This window comes from Leptodactylus fuscus, chromosome 8 (genome assembly GCF_031893055.1).
Source record: "Leptodactylus fuscus isolate aLepFus1 chromosome 8, aLepFus1.hap2, whole genome shotgun sequence".
NCBI classification, from domain to species: Eukaryota; Metazoa; Chordata; class Amphibia; order Anura; family Leptodactylidae; genus Leptodactylus; species Leptodactylus fuscus.
The window spans coordinates 15,852,609-15,873,938 of NC_134272.1; the positions used below are offsets into that span (position 1 = coordinate 15,852,609).

General features: G+C 44.1%; 1 protein-coding gene across 2 annotated transcripts in view; it reads right to left on the reverse strand.

Moving 5' to 3' along the window:
* LOC142217496 (rho GDP-dissociation inhibitor 2-like) overlaps nt 1-19,336 on the reverse strand; it is a 35,347-nt gene extending 16,011 nt beyond the window's left edge. The window contains exon 1 of one of the 2 annotated variants that reach the window (XM_075285763.1): nt 19,207-19,336. Coding sequence is in view for 1 of the 2 variants with exons in the window: in XM_075285762.1 (XP_075141863.1) it covers nt 3,321-3,414 (94 nt within the window). In the remaining variant the exon portion in view is untranslated. Of the gene's footprint in view, nt 1-3,320; nt 3,705-19,206 lie in introns of those variants that run through there. The other variant, XM_075285762.1, reaches the window with a different exon arrangement.
* Between the last annotated feature and the right edge of the window lie 1,994 nt (nt 19,337-21,330).

Genomic DNA, 21,330 nt, shown 5'->3' on the forward strand with positions numbered 1-21,330 from the left:
ATAATGTATGCACATAAGTAGCGCCCCCTAGTGACCGTCATGCAACTTTACCAACTTCCATTAAAGCCCAAGCTGATGTTGTGAAAAGAGTGAAAGTTGCACTGCGTTATGGGTAAGAGCACAAAATGGCCGCCAGTCTCAGATTCCAATACTAGAGGCCCAAGAGGACCTCTATGGTCCTCAATGTACACTAAGCCCTGTCTGGTTGGTGGAGTTCCCCTTTAAATGAAAGGAGGAAGAGCTGAAGAAAGCGTCAAAAGGAAAGTTCCCAGCCGGCTATCAAGGCATGCTGGGAGTTGTAGTTTTGCAACAGCAATAGGGTCATATAGTGTCCCCTGACCCTCCACGTAGACTTGGACTCGTCTTGTCCTTGGAGTTCCTTTTTAGATGAAGAATACAGCAGAGCCGACCTCGCTCCACCGCGGCGGCAGACGACAACCACGAGGGATCAAAAGGCTTTGCTAGAAAGCGGTAACCAGCGAACAAACCCTGCATACAAAGCAGCCGAGCGCGCCGCACACGGTGACATTATAGTCGCACACGGCGAAGGTGTCAGCCCAGTGTCACTCTATTATACGGCTATCTAAAGAGCGCGGCGCGAAAATATACGCCGTCGTCTCTGAAGAAACTCAAGGAGATAAGCAGAAGCCGGGCAGATCGCCAACTTCGAAGAGCGCGGAGATAAAACGCACCTCACAGGAAGCGATAGAGACGACACACGTATCAAACACAAGACGCGGGGGATAAATGCAGGGAAATGAGATTAGATGCATGTGAACGGGGATGAAAGGAGAGCGGGGAACAAATCAGGATCCCAAATCTTATTACCTGCCCCAAAAAGCTACTTCAGCTAATAATCCGCTCAATGTGTCTCCAGAGAGATCAAAGTGATAAGCGTATAGAGCGGAGCGGGTGCCGTGGAGTACGGGGGAGGGATATTACCCTGTATATAACCTAGACATAGGGCCGGTGATGTAGGGGCAGTCTTAAAGGGAGTGTGACCAGACCCCCAGATGGGTTAGGGTCACCTGAAGCAAAGAGTTTTCCCCCTGTCAGTCGCTCTTCCCTTGCAGAGAGATCACTTTTTCTGTCTTTGGAGCAATGGCGGCGCCTTCGTTGCACCAAACAGCTCATTTGCATATTGACAAGAACCAAGATCTCCCAGCAATGGAGGGGACATGAGGAGTTGGATTTCAGCTCTGGATCCTTTTTGTTTTCGGGGAGATGAGCCAACTCCAAGGGCGTAACTAGAAGCTACTGGGCCCCAAACTGTAGCAGGGCCCTCACTTATGGGCCATCTATAACTATGGCGCCGTCTTATGTTGTAGAGGGGATTTGGGGCCCAGTAGTGATTGCTCCCCATATGGTTACACCCCAGCTGGCAGCAGCTTCCTCCTCCCCCTCATTTAGTATAAATGCACTACTTAGCCAAGCATGCATGTGTGGTAGTGACCCGCCGGGGTGATCCAAAAACACAAACTAGGTCCAGCAGAAAAACTCCAAAATTTAGGGGTACTAGAATCTAGGGGTTATTAGGGGGTGAGCCCGAGGAGCCTCAGCCCAACACTGTCTGGAGAGAGAACCGACAGCCCAATGTGTATAGTCCGATATATCAGCCAAATACAGCGATGTTATGTGATGGGGTGTCCCAAAAACATGGGAAATCAGGCATGTTAGGTTCATATTGTAAAAACTACGTGCCAAAAACATTGCCTTGTGAAGCAGACATGCACCCTGGGCTGGGCATGCATGTTTGTAGCGGAGCAGGATGAGACAGCTGCTGGTCGACAGGCGTTTCACTTGCTGGCGTCCTGTACGGGACCTCCTATGGGCGCCCACCCCTATGATAAACTATACAGAACAATGCCCAAATCAAATAAGGGGTGTCCATAAGGGGAGATTATAGAGCAAAGGGGCAAATGGTGCACAGACATAGCCAGGGGTATCCCCTAGAGCGGGTATGATATGGTCTGGGTCTTGATCACCATCTATAACCTTATTTACGTCATCCTCAGCTGGCCGTATGTTTGCTGGCCAGATGCTCATTTTGCCGACAGCCATGTCTCCCAACTCCTTGCACATGCATGCTCGGCTCAGTAGAGCATACAGAACTTCCTTCACAAACTTAAGGCGGAAGAGTGTACGGATAGTCTGTGTAACTGCCAGAACACTGCCCCCTTGTGCTTAGGGTAACGTGTCCAAGACCAAGTGTTCCCCTAACTTCACAGACAGTCCACTCCTAGGCCCAGGTCCTGCCGTAGTCATTTCAAGCAATGGGAAGGAACAGGTAAGATATTGGTGACCCCATGGCAGGGGGAGCTCCGAGCAGCAAACTTTATCAGTTGACTATTTTAGGGTACAATGTATATACCGTATCACAGATTCCATATAACAGAACAGTAAAGCTTTCACATGCAAGTTATGTATATTCTGTAGACCCCAGCCCCTTATAATGAACTGTATAGTGATACCGGCAAGCCATGAACTTTTTTTGCAGTAGGCAATGTGACAATGAACCTTGTTCTCCAGAGACCTTAGTGACAAAGCCAGCATTTAACATGACATCATGGACTCTGGAGACAGACTGGGTGTAGGCCGGCTGATGCCTTCTAATACGGACTGGCAAGGGTCAATATTGGCTTCTTATTATTAATCCTAATTAATATTTTATCTAAGCTACCTTTATGTATTACAGGGTCCCAGGTAGGAGACAGGAGGGGGAGGTAGAACTATCTTGTCTGTAAAATGCACCAGCTTAGAGGAAAATAAGCTAAAATTGTGGCCATTTACTATAAATTTTTTTGGGAAAAAAATTGTAACATATGGCATTGACCTAAACAGACACTTGTTACATCTTAGAAAAATAATCGGTGAAGACCCTAATGGGCAACTCCCTCTAGGGTGTAAAAAAAAATAAAATAAGATATAAAATTCACAATATAAAATAAAAATATAGTATTAATTCATGATTGTATTAAATATACAAAATACACTAAAAATTCTATATAAAATATGAAAACCGCTAAATATAAAATACGATAAAATTCTTAGAATAAAATAAGATTCAAAATTGACAGTCTATAATCTGTATAAAATACACCAATAATCGACACTACCATGATAAAATACAATAAAGCATGGGCATTAAAAAAAAAAAAAATAAAAAAAAATATTCAAGTATAAATGCAAAAATAAAACTACAAAATTTAAAGAAAAAAAAAAACTGCAAAAAAAATAAAACCCCCCAAAAAACACAACTTTATGGTAATAACACGGCCACTCCTCTGGCACAGCCAAGATGCTACCCCAGATGATCTCACCTCTGTAACAAACTGTCAACCACATAAGTTCCAAAAGCTGTCCGCCAAATTCGCAGACGTCGACTCCCAACATTTCCCACTTGGTCCCAATCATAGTCCAAACCAGGAGACAAAAATCAGAAAAAAAATTCTCTCTGTGTCTGTATAGAGAAAACCACTAAATAGAAGAATGATGGGAGTCGTCTTCCCTTGGTGGAGAATGCGAGGTCTGGTCCTGGGTTGGTTTTTTTGTGTGTGTGTGTTTTTTTTTTTTTAAAGAGCCATCAAAGAAGACAAAGTGTAGAGATCCCCTTCACAAATCTTCCTTCTGAGAGGAATACCTGAGCAGGAGAAGACGTAATGGGAAAAAAATGGGATTGGTGGCTGTAGCCTGTAATGATTTGCAGTCTGCGAGCCCTCCCCTCTTCGCTCGCACATCATACACAGCCCCCTCCCCGCTGCATGCACTGGCACAGCAATCCCGGCTCTATCAATCCCTGCAACTGCAATGATCTCATCCTTGTCTTTGCAGCACACACACCAGAATACAAACAGCAGCCTGGCTGCGGCAGAGGGAGGCCCGGAGTGCGGCACAGCTGGGGAAAAAAATAAGGAAAAAAAAAGAAAAAAAACTCTCCTGGGTGTCTGCGAAAATCAGCTGCGATTATGTCAAAGCGTTCATCATAGTAATCACAGAAGAATGAAAAAGAATTATGTAGAATGGAGCGGCGGGGGGGGGGGGGAGAAAAAGGGAGAGGTGCACATTTACAGCACTTTAGGGGGAGGGAGAGCAATTCAGTTTTTATTAACAATGGAATCGAATCCAGTTTGATTTCAGAAGAAAAAAAAATTTGGAATAAGATGTATCTGATGTAACTACATAAAATTAGTTTTATTTGGTCGGATCTATACATTTTTTGTGTGTATATATATTTGTATTCCTTTACGAGAAAAATATATCTTTCAATTTTTTTTTCATTATTTCTCACAATATCTAAAATAATGAAATTTTTAGAGGGTTTTTTTCGGGATACTTTTTGTAAAGAACTCGGAAAGGTATATAACCCCCCCCCCCAAAAAAAAAAAAAAACAAAAAAAAAAAAACAATACCACACTCCTTACAGATCATCCTTTGCTCCCGTTTTGGCGCGGCCCAGTCCCCCAACAATCGCTACTTCCTGGTTACTCTCGCCAAACAGGAAATGCTGTTCAGCTAAGGCGGGGCATCACTCAGGCCAATGATTGGCTGAAAGGTCTAGGACCAGGATTTATGGACTAGTTTGAGAAATGGAAAGTACCATTCTTTAAGACTAAGGCCCCCACGTAGTGGGTTGCAGCAAAAAAGTGCTACGAGAAAAAACACGGCCGCAACGCATCCCAGTTTTTCCCCCACAGTGCTTTTCACATAAAGTCCACAGACTTTCTACTTCCATTATAACTATAGGAAAACCGCCGGTGTTTCCATAGGTATAGTTGACCATGATGGTTTTGGAAATCACAGTGTGTTCACGGCGCGTATTTTTCTCCAATGGGTGGACGGGATTTGGAAGAATCTGTAACACACCATTGTAATTTTTTTTTACGTCAGGAGGCCCCGGCCTAAAAGAGGAGAATTCCAGGCAAAACTGATACATTGTGTTAAATCCAGCGCAGGACCTAAGGGGCAGGGAATTACACAAGCCCCACCCCACAGGTCCTGCACTCTCCTCTCACGTATTTGAGAGGAGATATACAAAGCTAGAATAGTCCAAATACAATCCCTACAATATACTAGGGATTAGCCATGTATTCATACAGAACGTACTGTATACGTGATAACCTGACATCTATGAGAAAGTCCAGACCATCGTATCAAAATGTTTTGGAATTTTTTGGGTTAGAAAATCTATAGAACTTTTGGGCTTATGGATGCTTGGTCTTAGGGTTTAGCGCAGCAGTGGGGGTCATTATGTGGGGGTGACCACACATTCTGACTGCTCTCACAGTCTGGCCCTCCACGCAGAAATTTCAGCATTAAGTGGAATGTCCCTTTAAGTGACGTTTCTTCCTCTGCCCCCAATTTGCTCGGCCCAGGGGTTACATTTCCACCGTTTGCAGTGAATGTGTTTTATATTCAAGCTATTTGTTAGCGTGTGCGCTGTCCCGCAGCTCAAGTTCCTCAACCGTAGTCTGTAATTATCATATTAAGCTGCAGGTGGTCACATTAGAGGAGAGGGGGGAGCGCACGAGTCATTTTCTAGGTCAGCAATGCTCTGGATACAGAGGCCTCGATACAGATCTCTGGACGGCAGTGAGATAGTTAACCTGTAATAGCAGCCAACAACTTAAAACATGTGTAATATTTCGAAACACCTCTCCAGGAGAAATGGCTCCCTGCAGAGTACATGAAGGGTTGTCAGAGGGAGGCCTTGCCTAGGAAATCTGAAACTGGAATGATCAGATCAAACGATCCATCCTGGGAGACCCTACAGATGCCGGTCCGCGCGCTGATCACAACTCAAGTCAATAAGTTTAACCATGTCCCACCACTATATGTGATTAGAAGTTGTAGATTATATAAGCGTGTATGTATGGACCCAGCCAGGTGCTGTGAAAAGCTGAGTTTTTAACCCTGTAGGTCTTAAAGGGGTTGTTTCATCTGGAAGTCACAGCGATCATTTATCCTTGCCAAGAAAAGCTGCAGGAGTGTTCATATTTATACTGCAGTGGCCACTGCTGGTGAAAAATGGTATTACATGGCACCCTTTGACATTGTAACATATGGTTGTGGTGAGTCCTCCACTGACCATCCAGGATGACCATTCACATAATAAAAGAAGTAGCCATAAACGCAAAGCATGATGGGATTTTCTGGGAAACCCGGTCACTATATGGAACACACTTTCTAGCTAGTGGCCAAACTACAAGGGTCAAAAAGTAAAAAACTTCCACCTATATCTGGTTTCCAGCATCTGCTTCATAATGGGTCAAAAATATCCCACCCATATCAACCAGCAAAAAACCTAAAGCAGTAAAAACCTCAAGAATGTGAAGACATCACCTAAGGGTAAGAAACATGTAGGTCAGTAAACAGAATAAAATAACCAGTATCACAAGACACTCACAAGGGTATCTGGCCCGTAAGAAACTAGGATGCTCAGATGAAGCAGATTTCATCTAGTTGGAAGACCAAACCATGAGGACCAGAGAGTCTCGAGTTGAGCTTTGAGGTCATCTGCTGACCAAAGTTTCCTAAATGTGGAATAGTCTGAAGTCCGTGATGGAGGACGGGAGACCCATCAACGTATAGGAAAGTGTTTACCACAGGTCATCTAGAGCTTCAAAGAGGTCCCCATCCAACTTTGAATGTTCTCAAGGAGCCTTCTAGATTAGGATAGTGCCACAAATACGGTAGATTACGCAAGGTGAAGAGGACTTCTTGTCCACTGGGGACTATCCATGCTAAATATCTGGGCTGTCTAGATGGTCTGACTCGGTAGTTGTGGAAGTTTTTGAGACTTTATGGTCCAATCTGTAGAGAGTTGTTGTAGACCATTAACGGGGTGAGGCCCATCTACCAAGATGGAACACCACCTTCTCCACCAAAATCCAAAAATTATGAATTTTCAAGACCTCCTCTTCGATTCAACCCAAATATCATCTAGTACCCATTGACAAATACTTCAACAATTAGGTTGCCTCATTCTTTCCTACGGACGTTGACCCCATCGAGAATCCCCGAGGTCCTTTGGAAGGACAAGAGGAACAAAGGTGTAATGTGAAATCTGAACAATGTAAACAGTCATGGGAAAGTTGTCATCCAAAAAGATTCCTCTTGTGTAATTTGAGTCACCTAATAAAAGCACCGGCAGTCTTATCAAGATTTAGGTCTTGTAATATTCTTGGGCGCGGCGGGATTGTGAAGGAAAAGCCTTGATTACGTAATGCAAGGAAATGAAAAAAGGTTAAAAAACAACCAACCAACCTATCCAGGGACCAGATCTGTTCTAAAATCTGCATTCTTAAAGGTGAATGGGCTGAGTTGCAATACCATAAACAACCTATAGACAAAAGGTGGCGCTGTTGTTGGGAGAAAGTGGCCATGTTGTCCTAATAGAGGTCCGCTTTTTTTTTTTTTTTTAGCTGCCAATGTCAAGTGAGATAATTGGTAATTCCTGTGTAAGTAGAGCAGGGGTCATGCGCCATTGTTTCGGTAGTGCGGCGCCCATTAATTGCTATGATTCATGGTCGCCTTTCTCTGCTCAGAATAATTTATTTTCTTAAAACATGTAAATCTCTCATGTCAGGACTCCAGCGCCAGTGAACAGATGCCGCACATCGCTGCCAAGTGGAGGCATTACTCATGAGCGGGGCAGCAGCTGTCCGCATCGCTAATGTCGCATGTCATCTGTAGACATGACCGGACAGCCTCAATTAGCAAAATCCTTAATTACATAAAACAAAAACATAATTTCCTAAAAATCTAGAACAAGTTTCATTGGAGAGATGCTGCCCTGATCATATCCCCTTAGTTATCCTATATGGTGGCTGTAACAAAGGGGCTGGGGGACAAAAAGATTCAAGTTTCTGGCACAAAAAGTTTAAAGTTTTTGTACTTTTTTTTGTTCAAAAAGAATTGCAAATTTGCAATAATTTGAGGCTTCGGTCTTAATAGATTTCCCCAGTGACGTAGCTAGGAATGGCAGGGGCCTGTGGCAAACTTTCGTCAAGGGCCGGGGCTTGCGTTGCGTCGCGCAAGGACGCAAACAAGGGCACAATTGACATCTGGAGTGTCACACAAGTAGGCCTGAAGCCTTCCGGAGTCAGGAGAGGTAAGGCCCGCAGCCTTACTGACCAATCACAGCTCCTGCTCACAGTGGCCTCCGCAGAAGGGGAAGAGCCGGTATCGGTAAGTAAGTAGGCCCCACCAGGCCCCCTAATGTCCCGGGCCCTATGGCAGCCGCTACCCTGATCGTTACATCCCTGGATTTCCTCCAACATGAATTATTTTCTCTTTTTCGTCTCATTTTCTCCGCCTTTGGTAGCTATAATATTGAGGGGGCGATTATAAAACTTTATCCCTCAGTTTTCTGGCACAAAAAGTTGCAAATTTGGCATATCTGTGCAAAAATTTTCATCTTTAATTCCTATTAGCATAAAAGTGGGTGTGGTCTATTAGGAGAGGCGGTCCAGTCAATGTCTGAAATTTACTATAATTTGATACGTATGAAGCTCCAGTCATAATATAGTCTTAATAGGTGATCGGTATCGCACATTCCCCTACGGTTTTCTTGGAGGCGGCCATTTTCTTTCTACCTTCCTCTTCTATACAGAGTCTAAGTCTGCATCGTATATGAGGGGCGCTCAGTCTCCGGCTGAGAGGCAGCTTGCTGCAACCGTCCCCCAAGGTTAAATGCAGCCCCTTTAACCAAGCTCTGCCCCTTTAAGGAGGTCAAAGACCTCTATTTCTCCATCAGTTTGAGGATCTTGGGTGTATTCTATATTATGTGACCCCTACGAGGGGTTTCTCGATAGTGAATGTTGGAGTTTTTGCAGAAGCGCCGCTATCCCTTTTAGGAGGCAGCAATTCTGTAGACTTTATTGGCTTGCTGAGGGCGTTCATTGTTTGGGTGAAGAGTGGGGGGGGGGGGGGATGGGATTAGTCGAGCAGTCATCTGATTTCGAGTTTATTGTTGCTGAGCGTATGAAAGCACAAGAGTATCAGTAGCTCAACACTGGCACGGCTGCCGGCTTACATTAAGGATGCCCACTTGACAGCGTGCCAAGAATTCCAATATCTGTCCGGCCAGGGGTGACAATAATAAGACGGTGACATTTTTTTTTTCAAGGGGAAGGATTAGACAAAAACATGCACGGCCTTGTTCACATGAATAATTAAGTTAAAGTAATCTCGGAAAGGAGGGGGTGACACGTTCTACCCTGAGAAGATCATGTTCTGTGCAGGAATCTGCTAAAATAAGATGCCACCATGTGCAGATCCCCTCAGGGTCAAAGCAAGACTACACAATGGATGGAAGAAGAGTAAAGGGTTAAAAGGTCTGTCCTTTGCAAAGTCAGTTTATCGCATCTTCCTGTAATCCGGCCCATTACAAAACTACAACTCCCAGCATGCACCAGGTTCCCGAACATGCTGGGAGTTGTAATTTTGCAACAACAGGAGAGTCACCAGTTGAAGATCGCGGATCTAATTCTATAAAGGGAAACGTTACATCATCAGAGTCCATTGGGTCATCTGACAACCCATCACAACAAATATTCTGAATTAAAGGAGGGTGGTCAGGTCTGTGAGATATTAGCCAGAGTCAAGAACGGCTGCAAAGAGTGACTCTTGCATTGGGAGGACCCAACATTTATTAATTTCAGTGTTGGCAGTGCAATACCTCATTTATCCTGCGGGAGTGCTGCAGAGAAACCGAACACTTATCGTTAGATTGATCACGGGACGAACTTGCATATGATAAATTCAGATATAGCCATATACAGGCACAGGGTAGGAATATAATATGGCACTCATTATATTCTGCGTCTCTCAGATTGTAAGGACACGCCGATAGTAAATTTCCCTGCCAAGAGAGGCGATAATAGGAGCAGCCACTTATTTGCAGAACAAAAATGAAAACATTACTAGCTCCATTCCTTACAAGGAGTCGAGGAAGCATACAAGGGTGTTGAGCCAGGAAATTAGTCTGATCTTCATTTATGTTGAGATGAGGAACATCTCGTAGATGACGGCTTGCGTGGTGGTTTTTTGGTGCGCAACAAGCCCTGTGACTAAAGAATCACCTATAGAGATCAACAAAAAGCAATATATTACTGGTTTGAGGGGCATTTTAGACCATAGAGCCCTTCCTTAATATACAAATCCCATAATCCAATTCCACTTGCAGGCAATTCTCCGTCTTGGCCACTAGAGGCGCTGTTCCATTGTCTGATATCATTTACCTTCCAGCAATCAAGTGGTTTGGCAACCTGGTATATTAATAAACATAATAGATGATGTATAATACGTCCATTGTACAGGACTCGGCCTAGTCCTTGTCTTCAGTAGCTTCTTCTAATTTTATAAAGGGTATATTTATAGAAATGCCCAAAACGGGCCCCTAGCGTCCGGGTACATTTCATGGCCTTAAGGCGAAGAATTTTGACATCAAAGTCTCCAGTATATAGAAACCCATGAGTCACCCTCAAGTGTCTTTGGTCAATCAATCTCAGTTTGAAAAGTTGGGTGACCACGGATATGGAATACCAGGCAAGAAAATGTCAGCAATAGCTGCAGCACTTCATTAAAAAAAATTCTCGTTTAATGTAATTTAGCACAGAATCTTGCTTAAAAATGTAATGGTTTGTCCCTATGTCACAATGGTGACAGACTACAAACAAACCCTGTGTAGTCTGACCACACCCTACAGACAGCAGAAGGAAAAAAAAGTAACGACTGAAGAATCTGACTACACGGAATCTGTTTGTAGTCTGTAACAATGGAAACACACAGGTCAGCCGAGGAGATGTAAACACAAAATGATCGTCTATTGTAAACTCAAAAACTTACGTAAAAGTTATTTATAAGTAATAATATTACACAAGTGCAGATACTCTAAACATGGACGAAACGTTGTCAGAATGACGGCTACGCGTAAGCGAGAGCGATGACAAGGTTGCCATAAATACAAACCTGGACGTATCTAACACTAAACTCTAGAGGCCAATTTGACTTTTTTCCCAAAAAATTTTTTGGAACGATTTGCAAAGTTTTTAGTCCAGTAGTTGTTTTTGGCTCCTGCCCAAGCCCCGATGTCCAAGAGGAGGTCAAGGAAACGCTAATGAGTTTGGTCTGGTTACAAGAGAGCGAAGCGCTCGCGTCTATTGCATCATACACACTCCGCATAGATTTACTCTCTACGGCTTCAGATAAACCTGCCGCAACTTGCTGAGGAGCGCAGTCCAAGAACACACCACGTACAAGTCTCTACAACCGTCTGAGGCATCCACAAAATATTTGGACCCGGCCTCTATCCCATTAGTCTACATTTCAGGATCTTTGCTTTCGTAGTAGGTGGTGGGAATATAGGCAAGGAAGGTCTATAGGGGGCAAAACCCTTCATATTTGTGGCTCCCTATTATATTTTACAAGGCGGATCTTCACGTGGTCTAGGAACCACATGTCCTGGCGGCCACCACTTGAGTAGCTACGTGTACAAAAGTAGTCACCGAAAGCTCTATGTGAGACTGCCTCTCTAGGTTACACAGACTTGTTTGGTGGCCCTTCCCACTATATTACAGTATAACTACAGACTGTAATACATGACCTCCTGACTCGGTGACTACCACTTGTGAATATATAGTCACTGAAAGCTTTCTATGCTATACAGGAGACTGACTCTGTAGGATGCACAGACTTGTTGTCCCTTCCCATTCACACCACAAGCAGGGTAAGACTGTATAGGGAGACATGAATATCCAAGATGAAATATACCAAAATCCAAGGTGTGGGGGCATAAATTCACAAAGGGGTCAATTTAGTGATGCTGTGATATGAGTTCTGGGCTTGACAACCTCCTGCTGCCCGGGGGCAAACAAGGTCATGGGCAACAATCTCAAAAAGTCCAAAAAGTTTGCAGATCTTCCTTATTATTGTATCCTGCAGATTCTGGATCTTCAGATTGCCTAGGAACCACGTGACCTCCTGTCTAGGTGACCACCGCTTGAGTATACACCTATATAGGTACATAGGTGGTCACAGGAAGTTCCTGCTGCTATACAGGAGACTGCCTCACTAAAATCTGCTTTGGCTGCTGCACCATGAGAACAGAGCGCAGGATTTGCCCTCGATGTGTCACCATGAACCTCTGAGATGACACGAACAGTCTCATGTGCTTTATTAATCTCCGTTTTCTATGAAATATTCGGACAGGAAGAACAAATGAGTTTCTGGCACGGGAGTTTGTTTAGAAAACTGTCCAGTGAGAGCGAGTGAGGACAAAAACAGATCGCACTCGTACACGTAAACACCGCGCGAAAATACTCCGCAAAAAGAAAAATTCTATTCAGGCTTTCCAACAAAACCATTGCAGTGTATGGCAGCGGCCCAAGAATCTCCAAAAACAGTAAATCATCCGTATGGCCCGGCGACATACAGCACCCCGAATAGTGAGATATAAATAAGTAGTGTGAACAGAGACGAGAGCAAGTGGCGGAGCAAGAACTACAGGGAAAGAAAGCCATAGCCATTACATTACCTGCACAGATAATAGTCTGAGAGGAGTCACTACAGCCGAAAATATGTCAGAGGGACTCACTACAGGCAGCATCAAAACCTGACACTATCACCCTGCACCAATACAGAGTTACATCCTGTATTATACTCCAGAGCTGCGCTCACTATTCTGCTGGTACAGTCACTGTGTACATACATTACTTATCCTGTACTGATCCTGAGTTACATCCTGTATTATACTCCAGAGCTGCGCTCACTGTTCTACTGGTACAGTCACTGTGTACATACATTACATTACTTATCCTGTAATAAGTAATGTAATGTAATGTATGTACACAGTGACTGCACCAGCAGAACAGTGAGCGCAGCTCTGGAGTATAATACAGGATAAGTAATGTAATGTATGTACACAGTGACTGCACCAGCAGAACAGTGAGCGCAGCTCTGGAGTATAATACAGGATAAGTAATGTATGTACACAGTGACTGCACCAGCAGTATAGTGAGTGCAGCTCTGGAGTATAATACAGGATAAGTAATGTAATGTATGTACACAGTGACTGCACCAGCAGAATAGTGAGCGCAGCTCTGGAGTATAATACAGGATAAGTAATGTAATATATGTACACAGTGACTGTACCAGCAGAATAGTGAGCGCAGCTCTGGAGTATAATACAGAATGTAACTCAGGATAAATAATGTAATTTATTCACCAAGTAACATCTCGATGTACTTTACTACTACATATAAACGTGAAGCTTTATCCATATGTGCATTTGGTTTTGTTTCAACAGACTTATCCCAGCTATAAGGACAGGATGACATAATCCAGATGGAACGAAACAGATAATGTCAGAAAAAAAAAAAAACCCTACTCAAAGATAATACCAGGGGGGATGGGGGATTTCAAGATAACAAGGGCCACACATCAATGTGATGACAACAGATAGGACTTCACTATGGTGGGAGATGAGGGCATCGAGCTCCCCAAGGATCACTAAAATGTCAAGTGACTGGATGAACCTAAAAACCTTTGGAAACCTTGTAAAGTTCCAATAAAGCTCAATGGTAGGATGGAGATGGGTAGAGGTCACCCATAATGGTGATGAGAGGTCTAGAGTCTTCCATATTGTTGCTGTAGAAGACATGGGCTTATATGTGACAAGACACTTTCCCCATGTGCTTAAGGCAATGAGTTCCTTCAGTAACAAGTCAAGTAGATGTTCTTCCTCCTTAAGTTTAAAGGTGACGGGAGTTTTCTACTGGTCAAATTCCTTCCAACAATCCAAGCCACTTCCTCATAGTAACTGAAAGATGACTGATGACAACCCCACCCAAGAAATCCCATAAAACAGAGAGAGGAAAGTGTTCTCATTGTACAGTAAAAAACCGTGCAGGCTACAACATCCGGCCCAAAAAAAGTAACTCGCACAACAGATTTGGATGCTACCATTACGATCCAGATGTGACCAACCCCATTCTTTCCTCATAGATCGAGATGTCCTGATAGAAGAGGACAAGATAAAAACTTTCAAAAGCATAAAACAAACTTGTGTTATGAGTAACACAAAGGAGCTGGTCATCTTACACCACTCATCTTGGGATGTCTCAAACAAAAGTTTTAGAAGGACACAAAAACATAATAGATGAGGTTGGAAGATGACGCAGGTCCATGAAGTCCAAACCGCATAGGTTGAAGATACCGTACAACCATATTTTTGCTAAGTCATAGAACACTAGTAACACAATTCAGCCAACCACTGACTACCCCTTCACCTAGAAGGTCCCTGCTCTAGAAGTTGAGTGTTAGAGTATGAGAAGGTCTAAGACACCAGAGCACCAAAGTGTCTTCTGTCAAAATTTTGTCCTAACATACCAAAGTTAATGGAATATTGGAAGACTGGACTGTACATACATCTTCCTTTACGAGTGGATAGTTGTGGTGGACCATCACAGAACTTTTTCTTCTTGAACAGATCATTGTGTGGTTGTGTCCCGGCTCATCATTCGGCCTCTGGCCAGGTAGCAACACCATGGTAATCTTGATTGATATTGTTTGGGATTCCCTCACCTACCACCAAGCTCCTGAGCCCTCAGATCTGTGGTTTGTGGCAAGATGTTGGGTGGAGAACCCTTTATGGACATCTTTAGTTGTGGTCAATCACCCCATTGCTACCAGTTTCACCCATATAATAGTAGAAGAACCAACCAGCATGCTGCCATTTCCACCACCACAGACCCGTCCACTCTTCTTCTGACTAGAATACCACACGTCCTAGTCCTACTACTTATCTGCCCTACAAAAACAGCTTCTCTGGCCTTAAGTGGACGTCAGTGAAGCATGCCAGACACAAGTCATAGGGAAACAAGTCGGGCAGGATTCTTAGAGTGCGCCTTACAAGGAGGGTCAAGCCACTTTTCCCTTGGACATCTCCAGCATATACAGACATGACAGAGGATCTCCTAGAAACTTCAGGAATGTATGTTCATCACGTCATCACTTAAGGCATTTAATCCTGCCCTCCTTACAGCCGCCATTCCCTGCAGGCCCCGATCCCCTTGGCGGAAGCATTATATAAGTGGAGCAGCTCATATCAGTCACCCATGGAGTACATGTCTCTGGAGAGTCTCAGTGCTGGAGATCCTCATGGAGGAAAGTTCTCTGCACTTCTTCTCCCTTAGGCCATCGAATTCTACAGTCAGCCGCTCCCTGGTCTACAACAGCTGATAACAGGGAACAATAGACTGCATGAAACAAATAGAAACAAGACACACTCTCTGCTTAGAGACGTGAATCATTCCTTGCACTTCCTGCCGTGGAGGAGCTAAAACAGGCCTGTGCATCTTGAGGAGGAAGTCTCTTCCGTAGCAGACTGCACTTCCTGTGATCGCAGCTATATAGTGGGAGTCACCCACAACTGGTTGCTAGGCTACAAGACGCAGAGAACCCCCATAACGGAGCAGGCTAGAGACAGCCCCCTTATATGAGCACCAGTCATAGTGCCCCCTACAATAGTGCCAGCCTGTCCATAACAGCACCATCCATAAAGTCTACCGTAAGCGTATCAACCGCAGGGCCTCCACAACAATACCAGCCTGCCCTTAGCAATACTCCTCAAGCATGTTAACTGCAGTGCCCCCACAACAAGGCCTGGTGGCGTAATAAGACAGACCTCATGACCCCTAGAAAGACACTACCAAAGGGTAAAACAGTGCCCCCACAACAGAGCCAGCTCACAGCCACAGTGCTCCTATAACAGTGTAATAACAACAGTACCTCCGCAACAGAGATGGCGGAATAAAAACTGACCACATAATACTAAACTACAGTACCCCCACAACACAGACAGGGGGCATAATAAAGCAAACACACTGGCCCCACAGAACAGTACAATTACAGTACCCCCATAACAGAGCCAGCCTACAGCCTCAGTACTGACCATATTACTCTACATATCTAAGAGCACCATGTGCAGTTCCCCATAACAGAGCCATTACCCGAGCCACAGTGCACCCACAATTGTGCCGGAACTCTAAACACTATAACCCCCATGAAAGAATCACGGCAGCCCTTACAAGAGGGCTTGCCAGACACAGAGCCCCCATAAGGACTTAACCCATGGTGCCAGCCCCCAAAATCATCTTAACCCCATTGACATCTGAAACCCGGGACTCTTATCGCACCTGGAGGACAGAATATATTGAGTCAGCTCTGACTACAAGGCTATGCACAGAGATAACACAGACGAGCCTCTGGCCTCAGAACCCGCCATTATACTGGCAAAGGTCATTTTATATCAAATTATTATAGTCCAGAGACTTTTTCCATATCATATTCAAGCCAGGTCATTGTTTTTGGAGAAAGTCACTTTAAGGGGGACCTTTCACCATCTCCCCCTACTCTAATTCTTCACATCCTATAATAGATGACCCTCCTCGGATTCTGACGCAGTTGGAATTTTTTCTCTAGCCCTCACCGACCTCAAGTAATCGTTTCAGTAAAAAATATGCCAGGTACAACCTCTACTGTTAGGTGGGCAGTCCTAGACTACCTGCTGTAGTCCAGGACCGCCCACCTGACAATACATAACCTAATTAGCATATCAGTTGCTGAAACTAACAGCACTGATTTCTCAGGAACGGTGGGGGCTAGAGAAAAAATTCCAACTTTGCCACAATCAGCGGAGCAGCATCTACTGCATGGTGGTAAGAGTTGGAGTAGGTGGTGATGTTGAAAGGTCCCCTTTAAAGGACATAACTTAGAAACCATCAGCAAGCTGCTTTTTTACATAACTGTTATTCTTAAGTATTGATCTTGAACCAAATCAGACTATAAATGGTAATGGAATAAGTCGTCCTGGATATTCAAACATGCCTGGGACTTGTGATAGTAAGTTGCCTACTTGCTGACTGTTTCCAGGTTATTTATTTTTTTTTTTTCACATGGCACAAAGTACAATTCAACTAAAAAATACAAAAATGCAATAAAATTCTATTATATAGATGACGGATGTTATATCTTGTAATCGCGGAGCTCGATAATTAAGGATACAAGTAGTAGAACACAACAGTAACGGATTTCCTAATCTTCTGAATGTTTCTAATCCCGAACACAAACATAAGAAGCTGGAGCCAGAACTTCAAGAACTGTGTGTGCGGCACATCTGCTTTGTGCTACATACCAAGTTATTTGTCATCAGTAAATGTTAACAGACCATTTACCCACCTAAAAAAAAGAACGGCCTCAAACTATGAAGCCCCTTCCCCTTGTGGACATGCCTAGATTTGCTCTAGGAGACCCTCCATCACCATTAAATCTATCATGTAATTACAGTACATTGTCTGTTTCTGCTTTCCTAGAGTTTTACATGTGTCAGTCTTTACTGCAGCTCTGGAATTCTATTTACGAGTAAAAAAAATAACAGGATTCTATGGGAAAAAAAGGGATTACAAATGTTAGGATGAATATAGTAGGTCACAAAGTAATAAGGCATCTGAGAGCCCCTTAAAGTAGCCCTTGAAGGCCATTTTAAGGTTCTATAAACAGACTGAGAACATTAGTGTAACTTCTTTCACAGATTCTCACACTTCCTGTTTACTGGACTGCACTGTGGTTTTTCGCAGTGTGAACCCTGCCCAGAAGCTTTGTGAGATAAGGCAAAGTCTCTGCTCCAGAGGGGACCCCACCACTGCGGTGAGCAGGCACAGTACCATCTACGTATCAGTCCGGAATTTAGGATTTTCTAGGTTGGACGCGATTGTAGCAAATCCCAGCTGTGAAAAGCGTTAGGTCTGTACAGGTTTTGGGATTCTGCATGTAGGAAGAGATCAGAAATTTGCAAAAGTTTGAACTGGCCCTTTAATTTGAGGAATCGATGATCGTCTAAGATCACTGATCAGGATTAGCAGAAGATAAAAGGATTAGGGTGGAGTTCCCCTTTAACACCCTGTAAAACCTTTTTCGGCTCCTGAAGCGCCATAGGAACCCTCTGCCAGGATACATATGTAAATGAGATGCATACATTTTGCATATCATTAAGATCCATGTGCAGAAACTTCTTCCAGGACTCCTTAAAGGCTTCACATACAAATCAGGAATCTCCGTCCTGCACCACCGACGAGTCTCAACCCGTCTGTCCGCGCCGTTCCGAAATCCTCGCTTGCCCAATGGGTTAATTGTGGGCCCCGCAGCCTCTTAGATAACCAGTCTAACCTGATACCAACACTCCAAAAAATTTCAGTTGCCGGTCTGTTCCCACGTGAGGGTAAGTCAAGGCGGGACCAGTGGATAGGCGACGCCAATATACAGGTAGGGTATGACCATGTCCCTTGTACAAGGGACCGAATGTCCAATTTCTTGCGCCCCACGTCCCGTTTAAATAAAGTTTTTCTCTATTCATTCACAAAAAACGTCCAGACCGTAACAACCTGCGTATAATACGGTAACTTTGCGCATTTTACAGGTAACAGCGCTCATTCAGGTTTGGTGTCCCCATTGGCACCTGTACGTCATCGTCGTAGTCAGAGGGGAGGAGTCAGAGGACCAAAACTGACACCTCCGTAAATTAGTATCTGCGCTGATGAATCTTAACAAGTGATCACGTTAGAACCCACTCCGAATGTAAAAAAATATTCACAACTGTGCTCAGATATCGGCACGTAAAATGACGTATTGGCGGTAAATTTACGTTTTCCTCTACTCCGTGCACACGTTGGGCTGTTAGGTGAACCCTTACAAAAACAAGTCGTTTTTTTTGCAAAAGTTTCCCCCATATACGCGCTGTCAACCGCATGACCCTAAGGGGCCAAAGGGCAATAGAATTTACACTAGGTTAGAAGTGAACCCCTGTCATCTGTATAAAGCAGCGAGGACTTCCTTGTACCCACGCCAGGCCTAGCACCTCATTTACAAGTTATTCGGAGGACCCCAGTCCACCCAGAGGAAACTAGGTCACAATTTCCATGTCCTGGACAGCAGCGAGCCCCTCCGCCTGCCCCTGCTGCATGCAAAGTCCTCAGTAAGGAAGTTGTAGTCACAGCCCGACCCAGCCCCAAGTAGCCCAACTTGACTCAACGTGCAAAGTTCAGCCCCGGCAAATCTCCCCCTACCGCACCTTGTCCCCCAGCAAGTGTCCTAGATCTACCCAGATCCCCAAAACTAATAAAAAGTACCGCCACATAGTAAGAACCCTACCTGCTGAGTGTCAGTCCCGGCTGTGCTCAGGCTGCAGCTACAGGGTGGAAGTTCTGAAGTTTGAGGCTCAGCTCTGGGGCGGCCGAGCCCTGTGCACCCTGCAGCCAATGAGAGGGGGCCCTGCTAGGACTCTCTAGCAGGGGGTGTGGGCTGGGAGGGGTACAATGAGGAACTGGGCTGACAGGAAGTGACTGGGGCTGCAACAAAGCGCACATTCAGCTCAGCCGGCACGCAGGGGGTTAAAAGGGTGGGTTAATTGGGCTTTTTGTACCTTATTATTGAGCGGTGACATTATATTTCCATACTGGGCTGTGAGAAGGAATGGCGGGCTTTTTTGGTTTTGAACTTTGATTTCAGGATTTATTTTTACTTTTTAGTATATTTAACTTCATTTCTTTAAGGAGTTTATAAGTTTTCTTTACTTTTTACCGTTTTCCGCGTTGTTCCTTGTATGTATATAGGTGTATTATTTATCAGCGCTGTTTTAAGTCTTTACTTTATTCCTCTTTATTTTGTTCCTTTTACCCGCAGCCCATGATCTGTGATGTCATCCCCCAACCAGCGACCTTCTAAAACTTGAACCCTGTTGCAAAACTACAACTCCCAGCATGCCCTGACTGGTATACAGTAGGAAGCACCATGGGCCTGATATATAGACATCTACTGTCCATGCTTAGCTGTAGAGGGAGTGGAGGTCGTAGTCACACCCGGGCCCTATAAGAGACAAACTGCCCCTTTGACACTTAAAGGGGCCACATTACTGTAAACAACCCCCCATCCCAAGATCGCCACCTAGGGGCCAACTTGTAGAAGTGTACATGTAAAATGATCCGGAACGTTGTAATAGACCTTGTACTTCATCTCTGACAATACCTCTGCTTGCTGTCACGTTTATGTCCCAGGCTGAACACCTGTCCTGAGCTAATCCTTAGCACAGCAGAGTGTTTGTTACAGTTGCATCCAGTGTAGTCATTCCTCTGCAGTATAGGTCATACAAAGGTGCAGGTATTTATGCAATTTCACCAGCCGGGCTCCCGGCACAGATAACAGCGAGTTCCTTCTCCTTCTTCCTCTTTTCTGTACAATGGAGAAAGTTTCTGCTTTTTATGTAAAGGACACAGTCCCAAAATAACCCACAGTGAGTGTAATAAGCGCAGGTGTAATGGCTAGTCTATGAACAGAATGCTAGGACGGCAGTATAGACTGACACACAGGTTATTATTAGGAGATAGTACCTATTTGGGGTGTAAATCTTCATGGAATTTATAAGTCATTCGGAGCTCCTGGTGGTTGTCTGATACTTGTACAATGAGCTGCTATGTGGTCATGACTGTGCGGCTTCTACTGGATGGCAGATAAACGGTTAATCATTCTCCAACCACAATGGTATCAGGTGAGGAGATAAATTGTGTTATTCTAGGGCTGGGCTTCCATTTTGGGCTCAGTTCACAAGGTGCTTTTATTTATTCAATAGCTGCATAATTTTTAAAATCAAAACAATAAATGTCACATTGACCGGAGTGACCAGAAGTGTCCGGGAGAAGTGCGGAGTATTACTGTCATTTACTACCGCACAGTGTGAACTGAGATTGCAGGTGTTGTGTAGTTTATAAAGACAAAACCGGGTCATAAAGGGGAAGACGATAGAAAAGAACTACTACTCCTATTATACTCCTCTACTACTGCTATCATACTACACTACTACTCCTATAATAATCCTCTACTACTCCTATCATGCTACACTACTACTATCATAATCCTCTACTACTCCTATCATACTCTCTTCTACTACTATAATAATCCTCTACTACTCCTATCATAATCCTATACTAATACTATCATAATCCTATACTACTCCTATCGTACTCCTCTACTACTCCTATTATACTCCTCTACTACTCCTATCATACTACACTACTACTCCTATAATAATCCTCTACTACTCCTATCATGCTACACTACTACTATCATAATCCTCTACTACTCCTATCATACTCCTCTACTACTCCTATCATAATCCTCTACTACTCCTATCATACTCCTCTACTACTACTATAATAATCCTCTACTACTACTATAATAATCCTCTACTACTCCTATCATAATCCTATACTAATACTATCA